General features: G+C 50.3%; 1 protein-coding gene across 2 annotated transcripts in view; it reads left to right on the top strand.

Annotated features, from left to right (window-relative positions):
* The window catches only part of LOC111145812 (diacylglycerol kinase delta), a 113,980-nt gene that overhangs the window by 67,025 nt on the left and 22,262 nt on the right, over positions 1–24,693 (top strand). Inside the window, exons 3-17 of one of the 2 annotated variants that reach the window (XM_022501098.1) lie at positions 6,754–6,858; positions 7,117–7,249; positions 8,503–8,609; positions 8,968–9,093; positions 9,223–9,325; positions 9,952–10,114; positions 13,164–13,272; positions 16,398–16,537; positions 17,695–17,779; positions 18,947–19,041; positions 19,147–19,246; positions 19,323–19,596; positions 20,930–21,079; positions 21,958–22,086; positions 23,344–23,440. In XM_022501098.1, coding sequence (XP_022356806.1) covers positions 6,754–6,858; positions 7,117–7,249; positions 8,503–8,609; positions 8,968–9,093; positions 9,223–9,325; positions 9,952–10,114; positions 13,164–13,272; positions 16,398–16,537; positions 17,695–17,779; positions 18,947–19,041; positions 19,147–19,246; positions 19,323–19,596; positions 20,930–21,079; positions 21,958–22,086; positions 23,344–23,440 — 1,916 coding nt within the window. The remainder of the gene's footprint in view (positions 1–6,753; positions 6,859–7,116; positions 7,250–8,502; positions 8,610–8,967; positions 9,094–9,222; positions 9,326–9,951; positions 10,115–13,163; positions 13,273–16,397; positions 16,538–17,694; positions 17,780–18,946; positions 19,042–19,146; positions 19,247–19,322; positions 19,597–20,929; positions 21,080–21,957; positions 22,087–23,343; positions 23,441–24,693) is intronic. The other variant, XM_022501177.1, reaches the window with a different exon arrangement.

Here is a 24,693-nt window from a genome sequence, read left to right on the forward strand (position 1 = left end):
AAAAGTATTTAGTAATTTTAATTTGCATTTATTTTATGAGTTAAACATTTTCCCCTGTGTTTGATCCATTTTTTTCTCTGAAGATTTTATTTATTCACTTGAGAGAGAGAGGGTGAGGTGGGGAGAAAGCGTGAGTTGTTGGGGAGAGTAAGAGGGAGAGGGAGAAGCAAATTCTCTGCTGAGCAAGGACCTCAGTATGGGGCTCGATCCCAGGACCTTGAGATCATGACCTGAGCCGAAGGCAGATGCTCAACTGACTGAGCCACCCAGGCGCCCTATTTTTTTTAAAAAAATATTTATTTATTTATTTGAGAGAGAGAGAGAGAGAGAGAGAGAGAGAGTTTTAGGTGGGGAGGGGCAGAGGGAGAGGGACTAGCAGAGTCTGTGCTAAGCTTAGAGCTGGTGGCAGGGCTCGATCTCATGACCCTGAGATCATGACCTGAGCCAAAATCAGTAGTCAGATGGTTAACTGACTGAGCCACTCAGGTGCCCCTGGATCCATTTCTAACACTATATTAGAATAGGTCTGATAGTCTCTCATGTTCATTCGCACATTTCCATCTTCTTTTGCCTAGTTATTCTACATTTGTGTTTCTAACCAGACTTCTTTATTCAAGAGTCTGTGCAGCTGTGCCATTTTTCTTTTGATTCAGTTATATGGTTGGTTTTATTCCAAATTCTGTATTCTTTTTAACTGAAATAGAGCATCATATGGAAAAGTACACTTACTCCAAGTGCACAGCTCGGTGGATGTTCCAGATAAAGAAACAGAACATTAGCAGCCTCCAGTAGCTCTCCCATGTATCCTTGTTCCCAAAAGCAACTACTGGAAGCAGCTAGCTTCTAACACCATTGATTAGCTTTGCCTGGTTTATCTTAACTTAATATATGCATTTGAGATTTTATAAACACGAAATCTTCTTTTGTGTCTGGCTTCTTTATTTCAGTATTGTAGAATACATTGTGTTATTAGCAGTAGATGGTTTATTCTCCTTGTTCTGTGGTTTTCCGTTATATTAATATATTACAGTATATTTACCCAGTCTACCAGTGCTGGGTGTTTGGGTTGTGTTCATTGTAGGCCTGTTAACAGTAGTGTTGCCATAAATATTTGTGTGGGTTTTGATGAGGAGTGTTTGGGTGGAATTGCTAAGCCATAGGATATACATGAGTTCAGCTTTACTGTTTTCCATGGTAGTTTTCCCAAAGTGCCTTCCTGTTAGCATCAGGTGGGTGTTCTAGGTGACCTGCATCCTTACCGATACTTGATGTCCATCTTTTTCAATTCGGCCCCTGTGAAATGTACAGCATGCTGGGATTTTAATGTCTACTTCCTAGATTACTAACAAGGTTGAGTGCATTTTCATGTGCCTTATTGATTGATTGTTAAATAACTGTTTGAGTCTTCTGTCCATTTTTCTGTTAGTTGGCCTCTTTTCTTCTGATTGTTTTGATTTTTAAAAAAAATTTTTTAAATACTATTTTATTTATTTATTTATTTTGAAAGATTTTATTTATTTATTTGACAGACGGAGATCACAGAGAAGCAGGCAGAGAGAGAGTGGAGGAAGCAGGCTCCCTGCTGAGCAGAGATCCCAATGTGGGGCTCGATCCCAGGACCCTGGGATCATGACCTGAGCCGAAGGCAGAGGCTTTAACCCACTGAGCCACCCAAGAGCCCCAGATTTTTTAATTTTTTGAAAATGTTTATCAGAACACGCGGAGGTGGGAGAGGGAGAGAGAGAGTCTCTCTTTTTAAGATTTTATTTAATTTTGAGAGAGAGAGCGCGAGCGAGCAAGCGCAGAAGTAGGGGGAGGGGTAGAGGGAGAAGCAGGCTCCCCACTAACCAGGGAGCTCAATGCAGGACTTGATCCTCGGATCATGACCTGAGCTAAAGGCAGATGCTTAACTGACTGAGCCACCCAGGTGCCTGAGAGAGAGAATCTCAAGGAGACTTCATGCTGAGCTGGGAGCCTGATGCGGGGCTCTATCCCATGACCCTGAGACCACGACCTGAGCCGAAACCAAGAGTTGGAAGCTTATCTGACTGAGCCACCCAGATGCCCCTTTTCTTACTGATTTTTAAGTTCTCCTACCCTCAGGAGAATTTCAGTAAGTGTCTGAAGATTCCCCCTCATCTATGGCTTTCCTGGCCTGTCTCTGAGGATTAGGAGAGAAATGCTTCCACCATTCTGTCTGTGATATCCTTTCTCTTTTAGTCTCTCTTGTCTTGCCAGCTTCAAGCTCTGCAGGGTGCTCTCACTGTCTGGTTAGTGGGTATCCATGTCGTGGTCTGTCATTTGTTCTGTAGTCTTACTCTGCCCTCTCTCTTGGTACCAAGTGTGCTTATTCATCACTGAATCTCTGTGATATCACTGATTGGTCCTGTCAAGTTCATGTATGACCCTCCTTTTAATTTGCGTTTACCATTTCATTTGATTTAGTTATGTGAGCCGTTTCTTTGCTTGAAAAATACAGGGCATTTTTGGTCTCTAAAGTGTTTTCTGTGTGAAGGCTAGATTTTGGGAATAGTGGGAAGAGTTTTATCCTTTATGCACCATTCCTTGGCTTCTAAGAGTTGTGGTCTTGGCTGCTATCCAAGCAGAGGACAGTTTTATTTGTAGGAACATCTCTTCCTGCCTTCTTCCTGTCCTGTGAGCTGGATGAGCAGCCAGGAGAGGTCTCATGCAGCACCTGCTTCTCTCCTGGGGCCTTTCCTGACCGCTCTGCTCCCAGATCAAGGAACTGAAGAAGAAGCCCTGTGCAGGACAGCTCTCTTACTGGCAGCCACTCATTTTCCTTTTCTTCTGCGGAGACCCTTCTGTCCCCACTTTTCTTGTGCATTGGCCCCAGGCTGGTGTTAGGGAAACAAAGAGGGACAGGCAGGAGCCTTTGTTGGGGTGTGTGACACTGCTAGTTGTTGTTTGGGAAGCTTCGTCCGAGCTAGAATGCTGTTGAGGACCTTGTTAGGAGACCAGCGTGAGGAGGAGCCTTTCAAGGAGATGGAGTCATTACCAGTCTTGTGGACCACTAAGAAATATGGATTCTGTCTCAAAGGTGACAGAAGATGATGGGATAGAAGCACAGATAGACTTTTATTTGGTGGGAGTCTTCTGTGACGATTCCCGTGGTTTGGAACATGGACTGTTGGTATTGGAACGGTCTCAGGAGGGAGGTGCCGCATGGTCCTGTCAAATAGATACTGCTCTAAGGTCAGGCCCGAGAGCCTGGAGCAGCGCTGGTGTGTGTGTGAGAGAGAGCATGCCTCCACACTTGGATGACACTGGGGTGTGACATCGACATGACAGCCCCTGTGTTCAGAGGGGTGTGTGGAGGTAGCTGCTCTGGCTCATGCAGCTCGTCAGGGTTTTAGACCTGGAGGGATGTCCTAAAGCCACTCGAGTCTTGTGCACGTGGGTCCCTTTCAGTCCCATAACAACCCAGGTAGCTAGCTTTTATCCTCCTTTTCCAGAATAGAAATGATGACAGTCTGCCCATGTTTCCTGGCCAGTCAGTGGCTGGGTAGGGTTCAAATCTGAGTCTGTCTGAGGTTTCTTCACACCCGCACAAGTAAGAGTTCTTTAAAGGGGCTGAAACCAGGTTCTTGGACATTTATCTGTCAGTGTTTACTCCCTGTATACAGTCACACAGATTGAGGAAGGGATGTCACTGTCATTTGTTTCCTATTATTCCCTGTCTTGAAACACAGCAGTTTTGTCTATAACTTGCTGCCTTGTGGTGCCCAATTCTCATGAAGCTATTCCACGGTACCCCCCTCCTTTGGCTTGTGGAAGATGATGGGCCCAAAGATCCATCTTCTCAGATGACATTGGCCGAGTTCTGGAATAATGTGGGCACTTCATCTTGTAAAGGTTGTCACAGGAGTAGCAGAAGCAAGACCTAAAATAGAAAGGACATAAAAAAATGTCATTGTTCTCTTCTTTAACTATCGTATTGCATAACTCTTAATATAATCCCTGAGTTATGAAAAGAATGTATATTCTTTCTTTAACTGTATTACACTGATAAAAATTTTTAAATATTAGATCTCACCCCAGAATGAACAATGAAGAAGTGTTTTCTGAGATTTTATAGACAGTTACTGATGAAAATGCCTTAAAGCACTGACCCCAGGCCATTGGCAGTTGCCAGCTCTCCCATGGCCTTTCCTGACCACCCTGTCTGTACAAAGTATCCACCAGCCTCATTCCCACACCCACGTTGTCTTCAGGACCTGTGTCAGTGTCTGAAATTGTCTCTCCCCAGGGTAAATTCTGTGCGAGTGGGAACCTGGCCTGTCATAGTCTTGGGATCTCAGATCTAGAGCGGACACTTAGCATGTGCTTGCTGGGCAGATCCTGGGATATGGGCTGTTCACGATGCTCTCCGTGTCTAAAGGACAGTGGCTGCCACCCCGTACCACCCCGCCCCAGGAGGGGAACCCAGCTTATCCAGTTGTCTGTTTTCTCTGTCCTCCAACTCACCACCCCTCCCGCCCCCAGCTTCCCTAGGCTGGCCCCTACATGTAGTTACCCTGGTGACATGAGAGAATGAACCATGGATTTGTGACCCAATTCTAATTATCCCCTTCTGTGATTAAGATTTATAGGTGCTTATAGAAATCACCTAAGAGATCATTTATAAAATACCATTTCTAAATTTTCTGAACCAGAAACATGATCATCTAATAATTTAAATTGGGTGTTGCTAGTACAAATTAAAGCTAAAAGATGGGCCAAAATCCAAAAGTTAAGTAACATATTTTACTGGGGAAGCAGGCATTTCCCTAACACTGCTGGTGAGAATGCAGATGGCATCAACCCTGTGAGCGAATTTGGCAGGAAAATTACATATGTGCTTGCTCTTTGGGCAGTTCTGCTTCTAGAAACTTTTCTCCCAAATATGCTGGGAAATATGTGAGGTCAGTGAAAAGGCTATTCATTGCAGCACTATTTGAGATAGGAAAGGACTTTTAACAACGTAAGGTTTCTGTTAATAGGGACCTGGTTGAATAGACTCTGGTGCTTCTGTCCAGCGGAGCCCTGTGCAGCTGTAAGGGAGAGTAAGGGAACACTCCATGTTGCTGAGGAGAGGTGGGCAGGGTAGATAATAAATGAAAAAGCAAAGGCAGAGAAAAATATGTGTGATTTACTACTGTTTTAAAAAGGGGGACTATGAATATATATCTATAATAGATATAGATATATGTGTTTGCATCTGTCTTAAAAAGGAAGGATAAACCATACTTGTACTTACTTTTTTTTTTTTTTTTTAAAGATTTTATTTATTTATTTGACAGAGAGAGATCACAGTAGACAGAGGCAGGCAGAGAGAGAGAGAGAGAGAGAGGGAAGCAGGCTCCCTGCTGAGCAGAGAGCCCGATGCGGGACTCGATCCCAGGACCCTGGGATCATGACCCGAGCCGAAGGCAGTGGCTTAACCCACTGAGCCACCCAGGCGCCCCTTGTACTTACTTTTTAAAAGCTGCCGATGGGGGGGACGCCTGGGTGGCTCAGTTGGTTGAGCGGCTGCCTTCGGCTCAGGTCATGATCCCAGCGTCCTGGGATCGAGTCCCGCATCGGGCTCCTTGCTCAGCAGGGAGCCTGCTTCTCCCTCTGCCTCTGCCTGCCATTCTGTCTGCCTGTGCTTGCTCTCTCTCCCTCTCTCTCTCTCTGACAAATAAATAAATAGAATCTTTAAAAAAAAAAAAATAAATAAATAAAAGCTGCCGATGGGGAAAGGAGGGAACCAGGGTTGGGGGGACACAAGTCAAAGGTGGACTTCTGACTGTACCTGTTTTTTAGATTTGACTTTGGAACCATGTAGATATTTTACATCATTACAAAACAAAATACGTAAAATGTTATAACTTTTGACAATGTTTACCAAAATTTTTAAATTTTTCCCTAAAAAGTTTATACTGTATTTAGCTCCCATCATTGCTTGAGGAGAACTCTTTTCTCCCATACTTCTGCCAACACCAGATTACCATCTTTCAAAACTTTGCCAGACTGATAGGTGAAAAATAGTTGGCTACTTTCATCTGTGTTCTCCAATGACTAGACCAGTTAAGCATCTTTTTATTTATTAGCGCTTTGTATTTCTTCTGTGAAATGCAAGTTCATGGCTTTTCTTGGTAAGAAAGATTTTTCTATTGATTTGTAAAAACTCTTTATATGTTGTAGATACAATTTTCATTTGTTGATTATTACCAGGTTCTTGACCTCATTTCCAGTTAAGTTGTTCAAGCCCTTGAGTATAGTAGCTGGTTTTTTTTCTCTTGTCACACAGTACAGAGTTTTATACAAGAACATTATGTATGATGCATTTGAAATGCTAACATCATATTTAGAGTAACTTGGTCCAGCTTTTCCTAGACTGTTCAGGTGCTGGACCTCAATCTGTGAGCTCTTTGGAGTGATAGCAGTTGTGTTTTCTTTCCTTTTTAAAAATTTCCTATGGCTTATTACCATGGTCTTAAGTGGTAGGTGGTTGGTGAATGTCTGCTGAAGTTGGTTTTTGGTGAATGTATAAACTAAATTTGATTGTCTTTTGATTTTGAGACTTTTCTTGATTTTTAATGATCCATGATGTTCATTTTTATGTTTGGTTCAACTGAGAATCTGAACGAGTCTGCCCTTTTTCATTAAAAAAATATATGTGGTGAAAGTAGATTTTTGGAAGTTTGTATAGTTGTTAGTGTTTGTCCTTTGTTCATTGCTCTATCGCCTGTATTTCTTGTTTCTTTCTAGGTCATTACTCCGTGTAGGAAACTCATCTTGTGTGCTGATAACAGGAAGGAAATGGAAGAGTGGATCGCAGCGCTGAAAACCGTCCAGAACAGGGAGCACTTTGAGGTCTGGAAAGAGAAACATCCCTTCTTATTGCCAACCCGTTGATGTTCTGCCATTGAGCATCAGCCATGTGTGGACTGAGCCGTCTGGCACTCACTTTCTCGCATATTCCTGGTAAAATTAAGGCTCGTTCCTTGTCCTTTTGGCTGATGCTGTTCTCCTCTCCTCTCTTGGAAACTTTATTGAATCCCATTGAAGTTACCACATTCAAGGATGTCGAAGGGACACCTTATCTTTGCCATCCCTCTTCTGTTCTTGCAGCCTACCCAGTATAGCATGGACCATTTCTCAGGGATGCACAACTGGTACGCCTGCTCCCATGCGAGGCCAACCTACTGCAACGTGTGCCGGGAGGCTCTGTCCGGGGTCACGTCTCACGGGCTGTCCTGTGAAGGTATGAGCAGTGTGGTACTCTGCTGGGAAACGTGGTCTGAGGTTGGACCTGATGAAACCTTAGAAGCTCTTGAATGGTCCCCACAAATCAGTCAGTAGAAAGTAATTTCTGGGACTCCGTGCTTGTTTATTTTACCTACTAAGGAGTCTGATAAGTTATTTTGTATTAGTAACGGAACAAAGTAAAAAGTGAAGTAGTGGTAATGAGACACCAAGAGGAAACAAGAAGAACACAGAGGAAAAGAGGTTACAAATCTGTGCTTCCCGAGGTAGGTATGCCCTTCAGTAAACCGAGCTGTGATAAACCCATTAAATGTGGTCTTCCGGACCTGGAGGGCAGCTTACAGTGGCGCACAGAACAGAGGGCAGGAGTGGAGGCAGACCAGTCCTGGACCCTGGGCCAGTTCCCCCCCGACTCCTGTTCTTGTACTGCCTGTGAAGTTAAGAATGGTTTGTACATTTTAAATAGTTGGGGGGTGCCGGCGTGCCTCAGTTGGTTAAGCGTCCAGCTCTTGATTTTAACTCAGGTTATGATCTCAGGGTTGTGAGATCGAGCCCCATGTTGGGTTCCGTGCTTAGCATAGAGTCTGCTTGTCCCTCTCCCTCCATCTCTGTCCATGCTGCACCTTCCCCGCATGCACTCACACTCTCTTGAATTAAAAAAAAAAATTTTTTTTGAATAAGATTTATTTATTTGACAGAGTGAGAGTGTAAGCAAGGGGTGAGACAGAGGGAGAGAGAAAAGCAGTCTTCTCGCTGAGCATGGAGCCCAGCATGGGGCTCTGTCCCAGGACCCTGAGGCGAACCTGAGCTGAAATCAAGAGCTGGATACTTAACTGACTCAGCCATTCACGTGCCCCTAAATAAATAAAATCTTTTTAAAAATGGTGGGAAAAAAAAGAGACAATTTGGTGACATAGAAATCCTGTGATTTTTAAATTTCGGTGATCGTACTTGCAGCATGGTTCGCAGTGGCACTTGTGTTGCTGGGCAGGGTTGAGGAGTTGGGTCAGAGCCCACGTGCAGTCCCATGAAGCGGACGCCTGCAGTCCTGGATGCTGGTCTCACTGTGCTCAGACTCTGTGCATGCCCCCGCTGTGTCGTTTATAGCACAGAGTGTGTTTAGTGTTCATTCCCGGCGGTCCTGGAAGAGCAGGGCAGGTCGTGCTGGGCCGCCTCCTCAAGCATGGGGAGCACTGTACTGAGCGAGGCTCGGGGTTGAGGCTTGACGGTCCCGCATCTGTTCTCTCACAGTGTGCAAATTTAAGGCCCACAAGCGGTGTGCAGTGCGCGCAACCAACAACTGCAAGTGGACCACGCTGGCCTCCATTGGGAAGGACATCATTGAAGACGAGGATGGGGTATGCATGGGGGAACCTGATAACCCTGCACCGACCCTCTCCCCCTCATGCTGGTGTCGGGGCAGGGGGCCCTCCGCCCCCACTGGCCTGTGCTCACTTCTGCTGCTCGCACTGGGTGTAGGGGGCTCGGCATGGTCCACTGCGCCTCTCAGCCTGGCCTGTCCCTGTGAGTTGTGCTGTGCCCACCGGCAGCAGGAGTGGGGTGCTGGGCAGCATGCTGCAGACCCTGTCCTCCCCCTGCTTATGTCGGGGAGCAGGTCTTCGTTGAGTTATTCCAGAGCGTTTTCGCATAAGGGCTTCCTGGCCTGTGTGTGGGGCTCTGGGACATCCCTAGTGCACATGTCTCTGTGCTTTGCAGATTGCCATGCCGCATCAGTGGCTGGAAGGAAACCTGCCCGTGAGTGCCAAGTGCACAGTGTGCGACAAGACGTGTGGCAGTGTGCTACGCCTGCAGGACTGGCGCTGCCTCTGGTGCAAGGCCATGGTGAGTGGACAGGCTGCATGGGCCTGGCACCTGCTCCCTGTGCGTTCTCAGCTGGTCCCGAAGTGCCCACTTCCGCAGTGGCAGGGAGTGTTCCGGGGGATGCCAGTGACCCCTTGTGATGTGTTTCAGGTGCATACGTCCTGTAAAGAGTCCTTACAGACCAAGTGCCCGCTGGGCCTGTGCAAGGTGTCGGTCATCCCACCCACGGCGCTCAACAGCATCGATTCTGACGGTGGGTGCCTCGTGCTCTCCTGGCTCACCCAACATTCTCCCCTTCCCTGCACCAGGATGGGTGACGCTGGCGATTTGGGGATGATGTCGAGAAGTGGTCAGGCATGGCGGCTGGGGCGAGAAGACGTGCACAGAGGTGGTAAAGGAGTCTGGTGGCTGTTGAGCATCCTTGGATGGGAGCTGGTGCACTGTGCTCTCCATCTGCTGGCTTCCATCGGGCAGCAGATGTGAACCAGCATGCTCACCTGCACCTGCTCCCCTGTCTAGGTGGTAGATGACGGTGTGTATTCACAGGCCTTGGTAGAAGGTGGGAAACTGGGGTATGGATCTTAGGAACTAGCTCCTCCAGATTGAGAGCAAGAGGGAAGGACAGCAGTGAGGTGCATGGTCTTTCTGAACTTGAGTCATGTAAGCACAAAGTCAAACTGCCTGGGACCCCCATCCTTCTCCATGGGGAATGGGGCTGGGGAAGTTTGTTTCTTGATCTCTCTGGCTGGTGACTGGGCATGCATGTGGAAGTTACAGGTCTCTTGCAGGTGTTGGCTGCTTTTTTATATGATGGGGCCCCTGCCGGGCTTTTGGACAGCTTTCTCATTTTTCCCCTCTCCCTTTCATCCTCACATCCAGGCTTCTGGAAGGCCACGTGCCCTCCATCCTGCACAAGCCCACTATTGGTCTTTGTCAATTCGAAAAGTGGCGACAACCAGGGTGTGAAGTTCCTCAGAAGATTCAAACAGCTGCTGAACCCTGCCCAGGTCTTTGACCTCATGAACGGAGGACCACACCTCGGGTAGGAAGCTTATAAAGTCGATCTTTCTTGGAGTTCTAAAAACGCTTGAAGATAATGCATTGCTCGTGAACAAAATGATTCAAAGATACAGACAAATTTAAATAGGAAATAAAAATAGTCCTTGTTGAACAGTGAGTAGAGCTGCTTGTCTCTCTAGCTTTCACGTGTGTCTTTCAGTCGTGCAGACACACTTTGAAATTGGTTCCCTCCTGTTATCTCCTATCACAACGGCCTGCTCTTTGCGTCTGTCAGCATGGGTGTGTCCTCACGCCAGCCATTACAGGTCCTCTCCTTCTTGTAGTGGAGCCTGGGACTGAGGAGGCCGTGTTTCTCCAGTGAGGCCCCCAGGGAGAGTCTTCATCTGGGGGGACACAGGAGGTCTCTTATCTCACAGGTACCCTGTACTTACAGGGCCCATGACGTGTGCAGACATGTGAAGCCCAGAGTGTGCGGCAAAGTAATTAGGCCTTTCTCTGTTAGCTGGGGATGTGAGGTGTGTTCTTTTTCCTTTTGTACATTGTGTAGTTTGTGGAGAACATTTGCTGCTGTAACGAACGGTTAGCTTCCTTGCTTGGCAGCACCAGTTCAAGGTAGGGCTCTAGGAGGTGGCCTTGCCTGGAAGGGAGATTGTCCAGGATATTTGCTGTGGAAAGAGCTTGCAGAATGTGTTCTCTGGTGTGTTTTGGCCTCGGAGGCTCTTGGGAGTGTGTTGTTCTGGAGCCAGGTGTTGCTGGAGCAGGAGCTTGGGCCCCTGTCAGCGGAAAGGAGCATGCCCGCTGGCGCCCTAGGGGTCTGGCATGTCGGTTTTCCTCATGGGCGGCAAGGCCCCCGCTGGGAAGCAGTCATGGGTGGCAGCTTGCTGGCCTGGTCCTCAGAGGCCACGCTCCATGCATTTCTGCACATGGACTGCTCAACTGTTGGTCTGTGTGTGGGAGCACATTTACTCTTGGTTTGAGAGTCTTAAAAAAAGAAAAAGTCATTTTAGTTAAAAAATGGAACCAGTGGTGGGATCATCACAAGCCTTTGTATCCCAAACTGAGCCTGTAGACAGCGGGGCCGAGGTCGTTGGGTGGGGCCTGTGGAATGGGTGGGGCAGGCCCTGCAAACCCCCACCCTGCCCCCTGCAGTTGGCCCTAGGAGTTCCCTGGGGACCAGCCCCCTGTGGGAGCCCCCGCGGAGATGCCGTGGGTGTTGGTTTAGTAAGTTCCTGTTTCTGGGAAGCAGCCTTGACCTCCTGCAGTACACCACAAAAATTGGAGGCCCTGCTTCATTTTCCTGGTTCCCGGTCTGTATGTGTCCCATCTTCTCCAGAGAAGGAAGGCCTGAGAGAGACCAGTGTTCGCAAGGGAGCATATGTGGCCATTTTTCGTACAACCTGAAGGTCAGGTGCAGTCTTGTTGCTTCAGGCCCTCAGCCCTGCTGATAGCCTCAGTTTCGTGCTGTGTCACTCATCCCTGTTTGTTTTGTGAGGGCTTCCTCTGGCCAGGACTCTGTGCCAGATGCAAGGGCAAGTAAGGTAGGGACCTTGTTTTCAGGGTGCCCAGCACACAAACGGGTAGTCAAGGTCACAGGACAGGACAATCTGTGGCGTGAACAGGGCTATGTACAGATTATTTAGGAACCCAGGGAAGGGGCATACAAATGAACTGGAGAGTCTCTCAGTCTCTCTGCCGAGCTGGCACTGGAGAAGAGTTAGTGTTCCAGTGGCACAGAGGGAGGCGGGCAGCCTGGTAGGGCGCTCGTGTGCAGAGAGGTGAGGACATGGTGGGGTGGCTGGGAGAGCTGTGGATCTGGGACAGGTAGCAGGCAGCTCCGGGCTGAGAGGTTTGAACATTCACTGGAACAAGTGGCAGCTTTTTTTTTTTTTTTTAAGATTTTATTTATTTATTTTATTTATTTATTTGACAGAGTTTACAAGTAGGCAGAGAGGCCGGCAGAGAGAGAGAGGAGAAAGCAGGCTCCCTGCTGAGCAGAGAGCCCTATGTGGGGCTGGATCCCAGGACCCTGGGATCATGACCTGCGCCGAAGGCAGAGGCTTTAACCCACTGAGCCACCCAGGCGCCCTCAAGTGGCAGCTTCTAAAGCTAGACAGTTAGGGTGCCTAGGGGGCTCAGTCAGTTAAGCATCAAACTCTTGATCTCAACTCAGGTCTTGATGTCAGGGTCGTGAGTTCAGGCTCCATGTTGGGCTCCCTGCTGGGTATGAAGCCTATTTAAAATAATAAAGCTAGGGATGCGTGGGTGGCTCAGTGGGTTAAAGCCTCTGCCTTCCGCTCAGGTCATGATCCCAGGGTCCTGGGATCGAGCCCCGAGTGGGGCTCTGCTCAGCAGGGAGCCTGCTTCCCTCTCTCTCTGCCTGCTTGTGATCTCTGTCTAATAAATAAATAAAATCTTTTAAAAAATAATAAAGCTAGACACTCGGCAAGACTTTTGGGAAGGTCATGCTGGTGGCATGAATTGGAGGGGTCCCGAAGGAGATGTGAGGTAGGGAGGAGGCTGTCATTCTCTGAGGAAGGAAGCTTAGGTCGAGGAGGTGCCTGTAGAGTATGGAGTGACATGTTCTTTTAGACGGGTGAAGTGGTTTCCTTCAGGAAGGCCTGGAGGACATCATTCAGGGTCATTGGTATCTGTGTGGTCCCTGAAGCCAAAACCCGGAGAAGGCCTCTCAGGAGGAGGGTGAGGAATGAGCAGAAGGCTGTGGTGTTCTGAAGGGACATTGCCTGTAGCAGGTGCCCAAGAGGAGCACAGGAGGGAGATGGAGACAGATTTGAGGGGAACTTGATGGATCTCACACCTGGGAGGGAGGGGCAGTAGTAGCCTAGGGCTCCTGAGCTATGTGAGTGAGGGGCAGTGGGCATAGAGGCATGGGTGGGTAGCCCAGTGGGCTGAGCCTGAGCACACCTGGGCTCTGGCTCCCAGAGGCCTATTCACAGTGGGGACACAGGTCAGCCGAAAGGAGTGCAGATGGGGCCTTTTGGCTCAGGACTTGCTGACCATCATTTGTCCTTTAGAATGGACCTCATTTCTTTGACATTCTCTTTTCTCTGCAGCTTACGCTTATTCCAGAAGTTTGATACATTCCGGATTCTGGTTTGTGGTGGGGATGGCAGTGTTGGCTGGGTTCTCTCTGAAATCGACAGCCTCAATCTTCATAAACAGGTACGTGGCCATGTAGGGGCCCAGCCAGGGGAGAGTGATGCTCTGGTTCCGTGATGCTCCTTGTCCCCTTGGCAGGGTGTGGCGAGGGTCTCAGAGGGAAGAGCGGGCAGCCTGATGGCATCACAAGGCTTAGGAGCTGTGCTGTAGGAATGGGAACATCACAGTTAGAAGTGAAGGGAGCTACGAAAGAAATTCCAGTCCTTGGAGTTCCCAGGCAGGAGCAAGTTGGGTGGGACTGCCATCCCATGGCGCCCCACTGGCTTCTGTTGGGTAGTGGTAGAATCTGCTGCTCGCGGGGAGAGAGCAGAAGTAGACGAGAACGTTAGGTCACTGGATTCACTGGACTTAATGTCTTTTTTTTGTTTTGTTTTGTTTTGTTTTGTTTTCATTGCTATTAAATTAAAAATAGATTTTCCTGTTTGGAAAACAAAAAAAATGTTCACTGATTTTCCACTTTGCTCCATCATCCTCATTTCCCACCCCCCAGCATTAACCACTGCCACTAACATTTCAGTGACTCTCTTTTAGACCTTCTGTCGACATGTATATATAGTGTAAGATATGATGCTGTTTTAAACAGATTCACATTACCCATGGTCCTGTTACTGTGTTTTGCCTTGTGCCGCTCATCAGTAAATAGAGAGCCTTGTGATGGTTTTCTGTTGGCGGAGCCGTGTGGCCCAGGTTGTCTTGCCTTCCTGCTCTGTGCAGGCTGAGGTTGCTCTCAGTCGGGGCTGCGCCAGTTTCCCTTCCTTATGCTGCAAAAGCTGTCCCTTCCCCTTCACTGTCTGTTGCTTATCTTCTTAGTTTTGCCTAAGTAGACAGAAAAGGTAGGCTTGACTTTTATTTCTTCAGTACTGATGAAGTCAAACATCTCGGTTAACTATGAATTTTTAGATGAATCAGGTGTTCATGTTTTTTGCCTAGTTTTCTGTTATGATATTTACCTTTTTAAAACATTTGATTTCTAAGAATTATTGTTATATTAGGAATATAAATTTCTCGTTGGTCCTATTTTTCCTAGTTTGTCATTTGCTTTCAACATAGGTTTTTCAAATCTTCACCCTGACTTGGGCATGTTTTTCAGAGATGTAGCCTTGTCTCCTGACTCTTAGTGTTGCTGGTCCTAGTAGGTGGGTGGACTTCTGTTGTCTGTGGTGAGCCCTGGGCCTGGGGATGATGCCGAGAGGTGGCCCATCTGAACCGGGCCTGTGCAGGTGGACTGCTCCGCTCAGGCACATACTGCCCCCTAGTGGTGAAGGTGGACTAGTACACTTGGGTCCAGGATTATTTACAAAGTTCATTATCAGGAGTCAGGAAGCCAGGGAGGCCAGTCATCTGTTTACATCCATTTGGCTGAGTTCACTGAGCATCCATCTTTGGCTTCTCTGTGGCACTTGGTCCTGGTCACTCCCCCAGTTGCGTGGCTTCCCTGAGATCCCACCCTCACCCTTTCTCTGTTTCTCTTTTTCCTGGCTGCTCTCTGTTCTGCTTCCCTGCCTCAGAGTGCCTTTGATCTGGCGTTTTCAGCACAGAGCCTACTGCTCAGCCCTACCCAGCCTGCATTTCTTTCCCTGGAGTCTGAAAATACCGTCCACCAGACATCTAAGCCAGAAATCTGACAGTCGTTCTGGATTCTTCCCTCGCCCTCCGTCATGTTGTAGTTAAATCACTGGCATTACACTCCAGTGTCCAGGCCATCTCCTGTGTGCTGCTGAGTACACCTCACCTGACCCCGGGCCTCTGTCCATCTAGGCCTCTGTCCGGCTGCTCCTCACTCAGGGCCTTCCCCACGGGCAGTTTTGCACACTCACTCTCATTCATTCTAACTGAGTGTTCTTTGGTGGCTCCTTGGCTTTCGGATAAAGTTCAGACTTAACACAGTTTATTGGAGCTCCTGGTGTGGCTCCTTCATCTCTGTTTCTCTAACTTCCTCACTCCTGATGGAGCAGGTGGGTCACCTCTCCACCTGAATACCACTGTGTCTTCAGTGTGAAGCCTGCTCCTTTTCTTTAAGGCTCTGGCACCGGGTCCTCCCTGCATGGTGTGCTGGGCCTCCTTGTCCTTGCAGAGGACTAACTGTGCTTCCACACGCTGCATGTGGAGCTGGAGGCTGAGTTCTTGGGCATCCAGCATATAGGGAGCTCTCTGAGCCCATACTGGCCCGATGAGAGTTCCAGCTGGAGGCCAGACCTGAGCAGTACACACTGTTACTCTGGGGAGGGTCAGGTGGAAGGCTGGAGGCCGAATGTGGGGGCGTGCTCAGGTTTGGTGACTAGACTGTTGATGTCCTGGCTCCTGTTTTGTTTTTTTTTTAAGAAACATATAATGCATTTTTAGCCCCAGGGGTACAGGTCTGTGAATTGCCAGGTTTACACACTTCACAGCACTCACCATAGCACATACCCTGTCCAATGTCCATAACCCCACCACCCTCTCCCTACCCCCCTCCCCCCGGCCACCCTCAGTTTGTTTTGTGACATTAAGAGTCTCTTATGGTTTGTCTCCCTCCCAATCCCATCTTGTTTCTTTTATTCTTTTCCTACCTCCCAAACCCCCCACATTGCATCTCCATTTCCTCATATCAGGGAGATCATATGTTAATTGTCTTTCTCTGATTGACTTGTTTTGCTAAGCATAATACCCTCTAGTTCCATCCACGTCATCGCAAATGGCAAGATTTCATTTCTTTTATGCTGGTCCCTGTTTTTGATAGGACTTAGAAGCCAGGAGTGAAATGACACTAGTGATGTTTTTGCAAGCTGATCCTGGCATTAGTGAGTAAGATGTAGTGGATAGAAAGGTAGTGGGGGAGCTCAGAGAATGATTCTCTATAGAGAAAGGGACAGGATTGTGGCCAGAGCAGTGAAAATGGGAAGGAAAGGAGTTTCGAAAATTTGTATCAGAGAGATCGTAGAGGATTAAGTGTCAAGGTGAGAAATGGGTATGGGAGAGGGCTCAGATGGTTCTGTAATCTCTCAGCTTAGAAGACCCTCGGTGGTCTTCTGTGGGCTCTGCCTAGATTATGGGAGCCCACCCATCTTAGAGGAGAATCAAACTGAACTTAGCTGCCTGTGTAGGTAATGAGGATGTTTAATGCCGTGTCTTCCCCTCTGTCCTGCCAGTGTCAGCTGGGAGTGTTGCCCCTTGGCACAGGGAATGACCTGGCTCGAGTGTTAGGCTGGGGCTCAGCCTGTGACGACGACACCCAGCTCCCGCAGATCTTGGAAAAGCTGGAACGAGCCAGCACCAAGATGCTGGACCGGTGAGTGGTGGGCGTTCTTGTGCCACACAAGGCAGGTCACCTGACCAGGTGTTCTCAGTCTGGACTCCCCGGAGAACGTAGGTCCTATGCACCCATTTGTAGAAGTTGGACCTGAATGAGAATGATTGAATCAGTGTTTGCACCTGAAACTAATATGAACACTGGACAAGAATTACACTTTGGTAAGAAACATGAAAGAATCAGATCTGGGATGTAAATCCCTGCCCTGTCACTGAGAGTTGCATGAACTTGAGTATTTTACTCAGTCTTGCTGTGTCTTAGATTCCTTGTTAGGAAAAGAAGAAAATCCCAGCTACCTTGCGGGGGTGTTGAGAGATGGAGAGTTAATTCATTTGGTAAATTCAGCTAGAGTTTGTTGAAAAAAAATTACACCTGATTAGGAATTCTTTTATTCTGGTAGTTTCTAACTTTTCATCAGATTATGCAGAAGGTAAAAGCAACCAGAATAGGTGAGGAACCGGGCCTGTGTGCTCGGGTACGGGGAGGCCTTGGGGTGTTGGAGAGGGCGGCTCTGCCCCCTGTGGACACTGTGAGCAGAGTCAGCCTTATCACAAGGCAGGGCAATCCCGTTTCTCCATGTTCTGTTCCCAGAAGAATCTGAGTTCTGGGTAATTGTCCTGGGTAAATTTAAAAATACTTTGGCATCCTTTTTGAGTGAGCTACTTTTAGTTCTGAGCTAGAAGTGGGAAATCCCACTAAGCACATGCCTGTGGGAAATTGGTCTCACTGAAAACGCTTCAGGGTCTTGGGAAGGATCCTGCAGTTGCGATTGGCAGTGTGATTTTGAGCACACTCTGGCTGCCCCTGCTGTGTCTTCTCTCTTTAAGGACGGTGTCTGTGCCTTTGGAGCCTGTGAAATGCTCACACCTGGGGAGCTGGCTGCTGGCCGGGTCAGGGGGTGGGGGTGTTGGGGAGGTTTAGCATTCTGCAGAAGGGGAGCCCTTCTCTCGCGGAAGCAGGTGTTCCTTCCTGGGATCCCTTTCCCCTCCTTCAGGAGGGCTGTATGCCTTACTGGTTGTGACGCTTGTTCTCAGTTATGGGCCACAGAGTGGAGAGAAAGGGCTTCCAGATAAAGTCAGACTGTTAGCTTCCCAGGGGCTGGGCTAACCTGCTGACGGCTGCCTCCCTGTGTGCAGGTGGAGTGTCATGGCTTATGAGACCAAACTCCCGCGGCAGGCCTCCTCTTCCATGGGCACCGAAGACTTCAGTGAGGGCTCTGAGGTATTTGCTGTCGCCCCCACCGGGCACCATCTTACCGGCCCACTCAGCAGTTCAGGCCTCGTCCCCTGCCCTTCGGTGATGAGCCTCTCTTTAAATGTCCAGCCCTAGGTTAGACCCGCAGAGGTGTGGGCTCAGCCCCAGGTGGCACCGGAGCTGAGTGAATTCCGACTACCTTGTGGGCTTTGGGGTCATCTGGGGGGCTTCCTGGGGTTACTCCAGCATTTGGGGTCCCTTGTGACGACTTAGGACTTCCTGCTCTCACAGCGTACATTCCCAAGACTGCTCCTGTGCGGCCATCGTCCCCACTAGGCCCCAGGCTCCCTCTCAGGACCCACCTTCTCTAGGCCCCCCTTCGCCTTGCTGCCCTTGTGGTCAGCCTGTGCTAGTTCAGGGTTCAGCTCTTCTCTTCATTTTGTGGGACTTAATGGTCCCCTCAGGGCCTAGATTTTGCCCAGACCAGTGCAGCACTGTGCTCCTCCCCCTGGGCAGGCTGGCTGCTGGCTGAGTGGAGAGAATGCTCTGCCAAGGGCTGTCTTTCCATCGGGAGGGTCAAGGACAGTGGGCTAGGGCAGCGGTCAGCAAACGATGACCCCCCCAGCTCCAGGCTGCCCATGCCTGCTCGGACCTGGCCGACGAGCAAAGAATGGCTTGTACGTTTTGAGGAAGAATACAGACTGCAAAGTCTGAAATATTTACTGTCTGGCTGGCCCTGGGCTTGAGCCTCAAAGGTTTGTCACATGGTAACCCCCATTAGCAGGTGGAGGTGAGTGGTGACGGGGTCCTTTACACTGAGAGGAGAGGGGCCAGGGCCAAGTCCTGACCAGAAAGAGAAATGTGTTGTCCACTGGGAACAGAGCCTCAGTTAAGGGGGCTTGCCTGTTGGCCTCGCTGCCGTGAGTCCCCAGGATTGAAGACTGCAACTCCTAGCGTGGACTGGGGATGTGTAGTCAGACTAAAGTGGCGCAAGCTCTCTGCGCTTTGGCTCCACGTGGTCTTTTTTGTTAAAATCTGTCTGTTCCCAGCTTGAGGAAGCTTTGAAATCTTTCAGCCGCACTGGCAAATCTCAGGTTGGCACGTGAAGGAAGCGGATGCCCCAGGCTAGCCGGGGATGAGGGTGAGTGTGCTGTGAGCTTCCGGTCATGCCTCCCTGTCTTGGGGTAACTGTAGGTGCAACAAATTCTCTTCTATGAAGACTCGGTCGCGGCCCATCTTTCTAAAATCCTGACGTCCGACCAGCACTCGGTGGTGATCTCCTCAGCTAAGTGAGTGCCCGGCAGCCTCGGGGGAGCCAGGGGTCAACCTCGCAGGGCGCCTGGTTGCCAGGCAGAACTTGCCCTGGAAGTGTCTTTCCACGTTTCCTCCTACAGAGTGCTCTGTGAGACAGTGAAGGACTTCGTGGCTCGGGTGGGAAAGGCCTACGAGAAGACCACCGAGAGCTCGGAGGAGTCAGAGGTCATGGCCAAGAAGGTTTGTCCCTGTGCCCCTGGGCAGGAGGGTGTGGGACAGAGAAGCACTCCGCCCCATTCCGTTTGTTTTCCTCCAGTGCTCTGTCCTGAAAGAGAAGCTGGACTCTCTCCTCAAGACCCTGGATGATGAGTCCCAGGCCTCTTCCTCCCTGCCCACCCCGCCCCCCACCATTGCGGAGGAGGTGGAAGATGGAGATGGGGCGGGCAGCGGCTGTGGCTCCACAGGGGACCGCTCGGTGGGGTCGGCATGCCCTTCCCGGCCGCAGATATTCCGTCCTCGGGAACAGCTCATGCTCAGAGCCAACAGTCTGAAGAAAGCCATCCGCCAGATCATAGAACACACGGAAAAAGGTAGTGGGTCTCTTAATGATGAAGTAGCTTTCTTCAGTAAGCACTGGGCACTCTGTTTTCCTCCAAACAGGGTGACAAGCAGGAATCCACCATGTAGGTCACAGCCAGACCCCCCAAGGTAACTTGCAGCCTGTGTGGTGGCAGCACCACGTATCCGAGAGCATGCTGGGGAGCATTCTCTATCCTCACCATGCTTGTATCTGATGGAAGGACCAGAGGGAGCAGAAAGTAGAGGGCAGAGCAGGATGGTGCCTCCAGCAGGGGAAGATGTAAACGGGTCCTTGAGTGGGGGACCCGTCCCTGGAAGGGGCCTGGCCTGCGCTAATTGCGGGCCCTTGGTGCAGCTTGGCAGAAGCAGGCAGTAGCAGCAGATGTGGAGGGAGCCTCTTCAAGGGGAGGTGGGGCTGCCCCTGGGGTGGGGAGTGTTCTGAGAAGAGCCTCACACTTGGAGCGGAGGAGCTCTGAGGAGGCCCTAAGGCAAGGGGGGAGGCCTGGGAGAGGTGGGCCTGGCCCTGGGTGGTGGGTGAGGCTGTCAGCTGAGGTCTGGAGAGAGGGGCTGGCACAGGGCACTGCTGTGTCGAGGAGTGGGAGGCCAGGTTAGTGCGAGGTGGTCAGAGCAGTGGGGGGCTCTGAGGGGTCCCAGGCTGGGTCAGCCACTGTATCCCAGGTACTTGGGACCTGGTGGCCAGGCTACTGACTCTCCATGATGAGCCTGGGGACAGTGGGTAGGCAGACCATGTTGGATTAAAGACTGTGCCAGCTGGTTGCTCCCTTTTTCTAGACTTGGTTTCTAAGCTTTGAAGGGAACACTGCAGGTGCAGGGTGACCTGTGGACTTCTTGCGTCCAGGCTCCCTTGCGCTGTGTTGTCCTCAGTTGGTGTGCTCAGAAACCCTCAGAAACCATTTCACCGCATTCCCATTCACCCCAGACCCTTCCCAGCAGACTGTCCTCCTTGTCCTTCAATGAGAAGCATGGGTTGTGATGCCCTCCCCACTCCCACTGCTGTGTGTTGCACCAGCCCTGCTCCTGGCTGACGGTTGGTGGAGGCCCGGTGTGCCCTCATTCTGCTCGCCTTCTCCACATCTTCCAGCCTCTTGGCTCTCCCCTTTTTCCCAGCCTGGCCACGCGGATGCCCAGTGCCTGGCCTTCTTGCAGGTCTGGGAGAACAGTGGGGACAGGGTGGCTGCTTTGGGCTGTGAGCTGAGAGGACGTCTGAAGAGAGCTCATGGAGGCGAGGAGGGGAGCCCGTGTTGCGCAGGAGCTCTGCGGCCCTGCGCCGTCCATGTGCTCTGCTGTCGCGTGCTCAACTGAAGGTGTTCTTTTCTTGCACAGCTGTTGATGAGCAGAACGCCCAGACCCAGGAACAGGAGGGGTTTGCTTTAGGTCTGTCTGAGTCAGAGGAGAAAAAAGACCTGAAGTCAGATGACAGAGTGTGTCCCACCGAGAGCTGCGGGGTTGCAAAGGGCAGGAGCCTCCGCAAAGGTACCAGTCAGTCCTGGTGACCCCATTGCTGTGGTTGGGCCCCTGCCACAGTTGGGAAGTTTTAGGTGCCTTCTCATAATTGCTTTAGCCACTTAGCACTGTAAAGTCATGAACTCACAGCCTGTTTCCATGCACCACCTCCCTTGTCTGGGGAGGGTCCAGCAGGACCCCTATCGGAAGGAGTGTGCTTTCCTCAGAACCTGCCCATACACCCCAGACCCAGGCTTAGGCCTGTGGGTCCTCCTGGTGCACCAGAGGTCCCAACCCAGGGCAGGCACCCCTGGCTGCAGCCAGCCAGACACTGTGTGCCTGTGCAGGTTATTCCAGGCCAGGCTGCCTGGCATTCTGGCCAGGGTACCTCCTAGCTCTGTGGGGTGTTTGCCAGGGGACCCTTATTCCTCCCAGAGCAGCCCTGTAGCCCAGGCTGTTGCTGTGGAGAGATACTGCCTTCCGCACTATGTGCAGCCCCCTCCCTCGGAGCCTGTACACCTGCTGGGAGGTGTCTGCCTAAGCTTTTTACTCAGTGATTGTTACTGCTCTGAGCTCCACACTGCCCATGCATGGACGCCCACAACCCAGACTGTGACCTGGACTCAGCCGGGCCTCCCCATCCCAGTCTTGGCAGCGCCTCTGTCACCCTCCAGATGGCACCCAGACCCACTTACCTCTTGGGCCCCTTCCCATTTCCCCTCCTCTCTCCTGGGCCGCTTGATTTGTTTTATACACTCTGCCAGGGGCTGACCAGGGGCTGACCAGGGGCTGATGACCTTCCCACTCCCCCCAGCCCTTATGACGGTCGTTTCTCTAATGACTTCTCCCAGTGTTTCAGTGATGTTCTATTTTGGATGGTTTTATGGCTTTCTGCTCTGTTTTTGTAGTGTCCAAATCCCCATGTGAGAAGCTGATAAGCAAAGGAAGTTTGTCACTGGGCAGTTCTGCCTCTCTTCCTCCCCATTCAGGAAACCGGGATGGCTTGCCAGCCCTGAACACCAAGATCCTGTTCTCGAGTGAGTGTCCCCTGCAGGCTGGCTGCGTGTGTCTCGGGGCCGGTGTAGGTGGGGCACTAACCTGCCCTCCGGCAAGGTCAAGGCCTGTCGCTTTGCCTGGCGCTGAGTCTGTGGGAATGTGGGGAATGAATGTGGGGAATGTGGGAATGAATGAGACCAGGTCCTTGTCCTATGAGACCAGGGCCTTGTCCTTCAAGAGTTTATATATAGGTCTGTGGGAAACAGAGATTGGGTTTCAGAGTTATGTCATGGCGCATACAGTCCCTTTACTTATCATAAAGGACAGCCAGCACCGAAATCGCTGCCAGAGGCCTTGGGAAGATGTCATCAAGGGCGTGATCCTTGAGCTGGGTCCTCAGGGCTGACTAGGAGTTATCCTGAGTGAGAAGGGAGGAGTGGGTAGGGTGTGATGGGGAGCCAGTCGAGTCATCCTGTCATTTCTAGCATGATTGTAGGAGGCACTACTGGCCACCAGGGGAGTATGTCTCTGTCTCTGCTTTCATTTTGCCCAGGTTAGGGTCGAGGTAATCTTCCCTCCAGAGGGACTGTGGCTATACTCTGTGTCTGCAGAAGGAAGGAGTAGCACAGGGGGTTGAGGTTGCCAATAAGAGGCCCCTGACCAACTTCCTGAGGCCTCCTGGGCCCGGCAGAGTGCACGCTACACCATCTGCTCCCATAAAGTGATTTGGTAATTTCTAGGTGAATCTCAACTGAACAGAGAGAAAATTTCAGAAGTCCATGGGAGATGAGGCTAACAAGATATATTTGGTTAATCAGAGGCATAATTGTCACCAGAAGGGGTTAATTGGCAGAATGTTTAAAATCAGAGCTTCATTTCTGCCTTAATGTTTATGAGTTAAAATTTGTAAATTGGAACAGGTTCCTTGGGGGTTCTGGTCACTCGGGGTGTTCCCTGCCGTACGATTCAACGTTTAGGGTTACTTTTACTGAGAGATTATTTCGGGGGAGCTTCTCGCATGTAATGAGAACTGTCTTTGTAAACTCTTCTTTACCGTGTCTCCAGGTGGTGGTTTTTGCCACCTGGTGTGTTTGTTTTTGCTCTGTGAATAACGATTTATAATGGTGATTTTTGACCTGAAATACTTAATTGTCAAAATTTGGATCTGTTTATACGTCCTTTAGAAATAATTTAATTGCAGTAATGTTTGAAGAATATGTGTTTCTTAGTCTGGAAGACATGAGCTTCTCTTAATTCAGTGAATCCTGACTTACTCTCTTCCCGTTTCCTCCTTACAGATGTGCGGGCTGGGATGTCTGGTTCCTTGCCTGGAGGTTCTGTCATCAGTCGCTTATTAATTAATGCTGATCCCTTTAACTCGGAACCAGAAAACCTGTGAGTATGGGGGTAAACCAGGAGAGCATGTTGTTAAAGGAATGTTGGAGTGCAGAAAACAGATTTGGAATTGGCTGCAGGAATTCATGTACAGTTGACTAGGTGATCCTTTTCCAGCTTCGTTAGCTGATAAGGAAAACTTGGAAATTGTGATACCTCAGCTAAGCGTCTGGTTGGAAACTTCCTGTGATGGGTGTAGCCTATCCTGGCTCATCCTAGCTTCCCGCACGGGTCCTGCCTCAGTTGTTACTGAACATCCCCCAGGGTCTGAGGTTTCAGCAGGTTCAGAAGCTTCTGCTGGGAGCTGGCTTGGCCCTTGTTCTTCATTTGCTCCCCAGGCCCCCAGCTGGCCCTGCATTGGTGCCTTGTCTTGACACCCTTCCTTTCCCCGCTCTCCCTTGTTGGTGCTGCAGGGGCCTAGGTTCTGGGGCCAAATCTAGGAGATACTGTCCTGGGTTTGGGATTGCAGGGAGGAAGGCTCCAGGGCTGCCCTGTGGGCTGGTGCCGTGTCCTCTGCCCTGCTGCTCAGGCACTGAGGACTCTGATGCGGCAGTTCTTGTGTGTATGGAGGCCGGTTCTTGTGTCTGGAGACACACGTATTTGAAAACCTGGTCTTCTAGGTTTTCCCTTTTGCTGGCTGATAGCAAGGTCTGGGCGGTGTGGCTGGTGGCAGTGGGTTGAATGTTACTGGCCACATGTGTCTGGTGTGGTGAAGGGTGACAGGAATGTGAAGCTTTGCACTGGCTCGGGGGCTTCTGGAGAACGGAGCCAGACGTGTGCAGAGCGGCCTTGGTTCAGACACCTGCTGCCTGATGCTGGCCTCGTCCCAGACCTGACACTGCTGTGTGCCTGCCCCTCACTCCGCCATCCTGCTCTGGTCCTTACCCTCCCCAACACCTTTCCTCAGGCCAGAGCCCAGCCTTCCATGAGCAGTACCCACATGGCCTCCAAAGCTAGATTCTTCATTTGTTCCCTTTGCCTGAGATCACTGAAGTGCCACATCTGGCAGCTTAGGCGTCTGTGTCTTTTCCTCTTGCTCTCTTCATGTAGAGCGAGTCTCACCTGGAGAGATAGGCCGCTCTTCTCCCTCCATGTGGGGTGGCACGTCAGGGCCTGACTCAGGGGCCCCCAGACTTGTCATTCTGCCTTTGCCTGCAGTGGCTTCCGGGGCCTGGCTGCCTCCTACTTCCCAGGTCCCTGTGCCCAGTTTCTCCATTCTCCTTCCCTTGTCCCCATGCTGTTTTTCTGAATCG

This window comes from Enhydra lutris, unplaced genomic scaffold (genome assembly GCF_002288905.1).
Source record: "Enhydra lutris kenyoni isolate GAN:26980312 unplaced genomic scaffold, ASM228890v2 scaffoldscaffold1, whole genome shotgun sequence".
NCBI classification, from domain to species: Eukaryota; Metazoa; Chordata; class Mammalia; order Carnivora; family Mustelidae; genus Enhydra; species Enhydra lutris.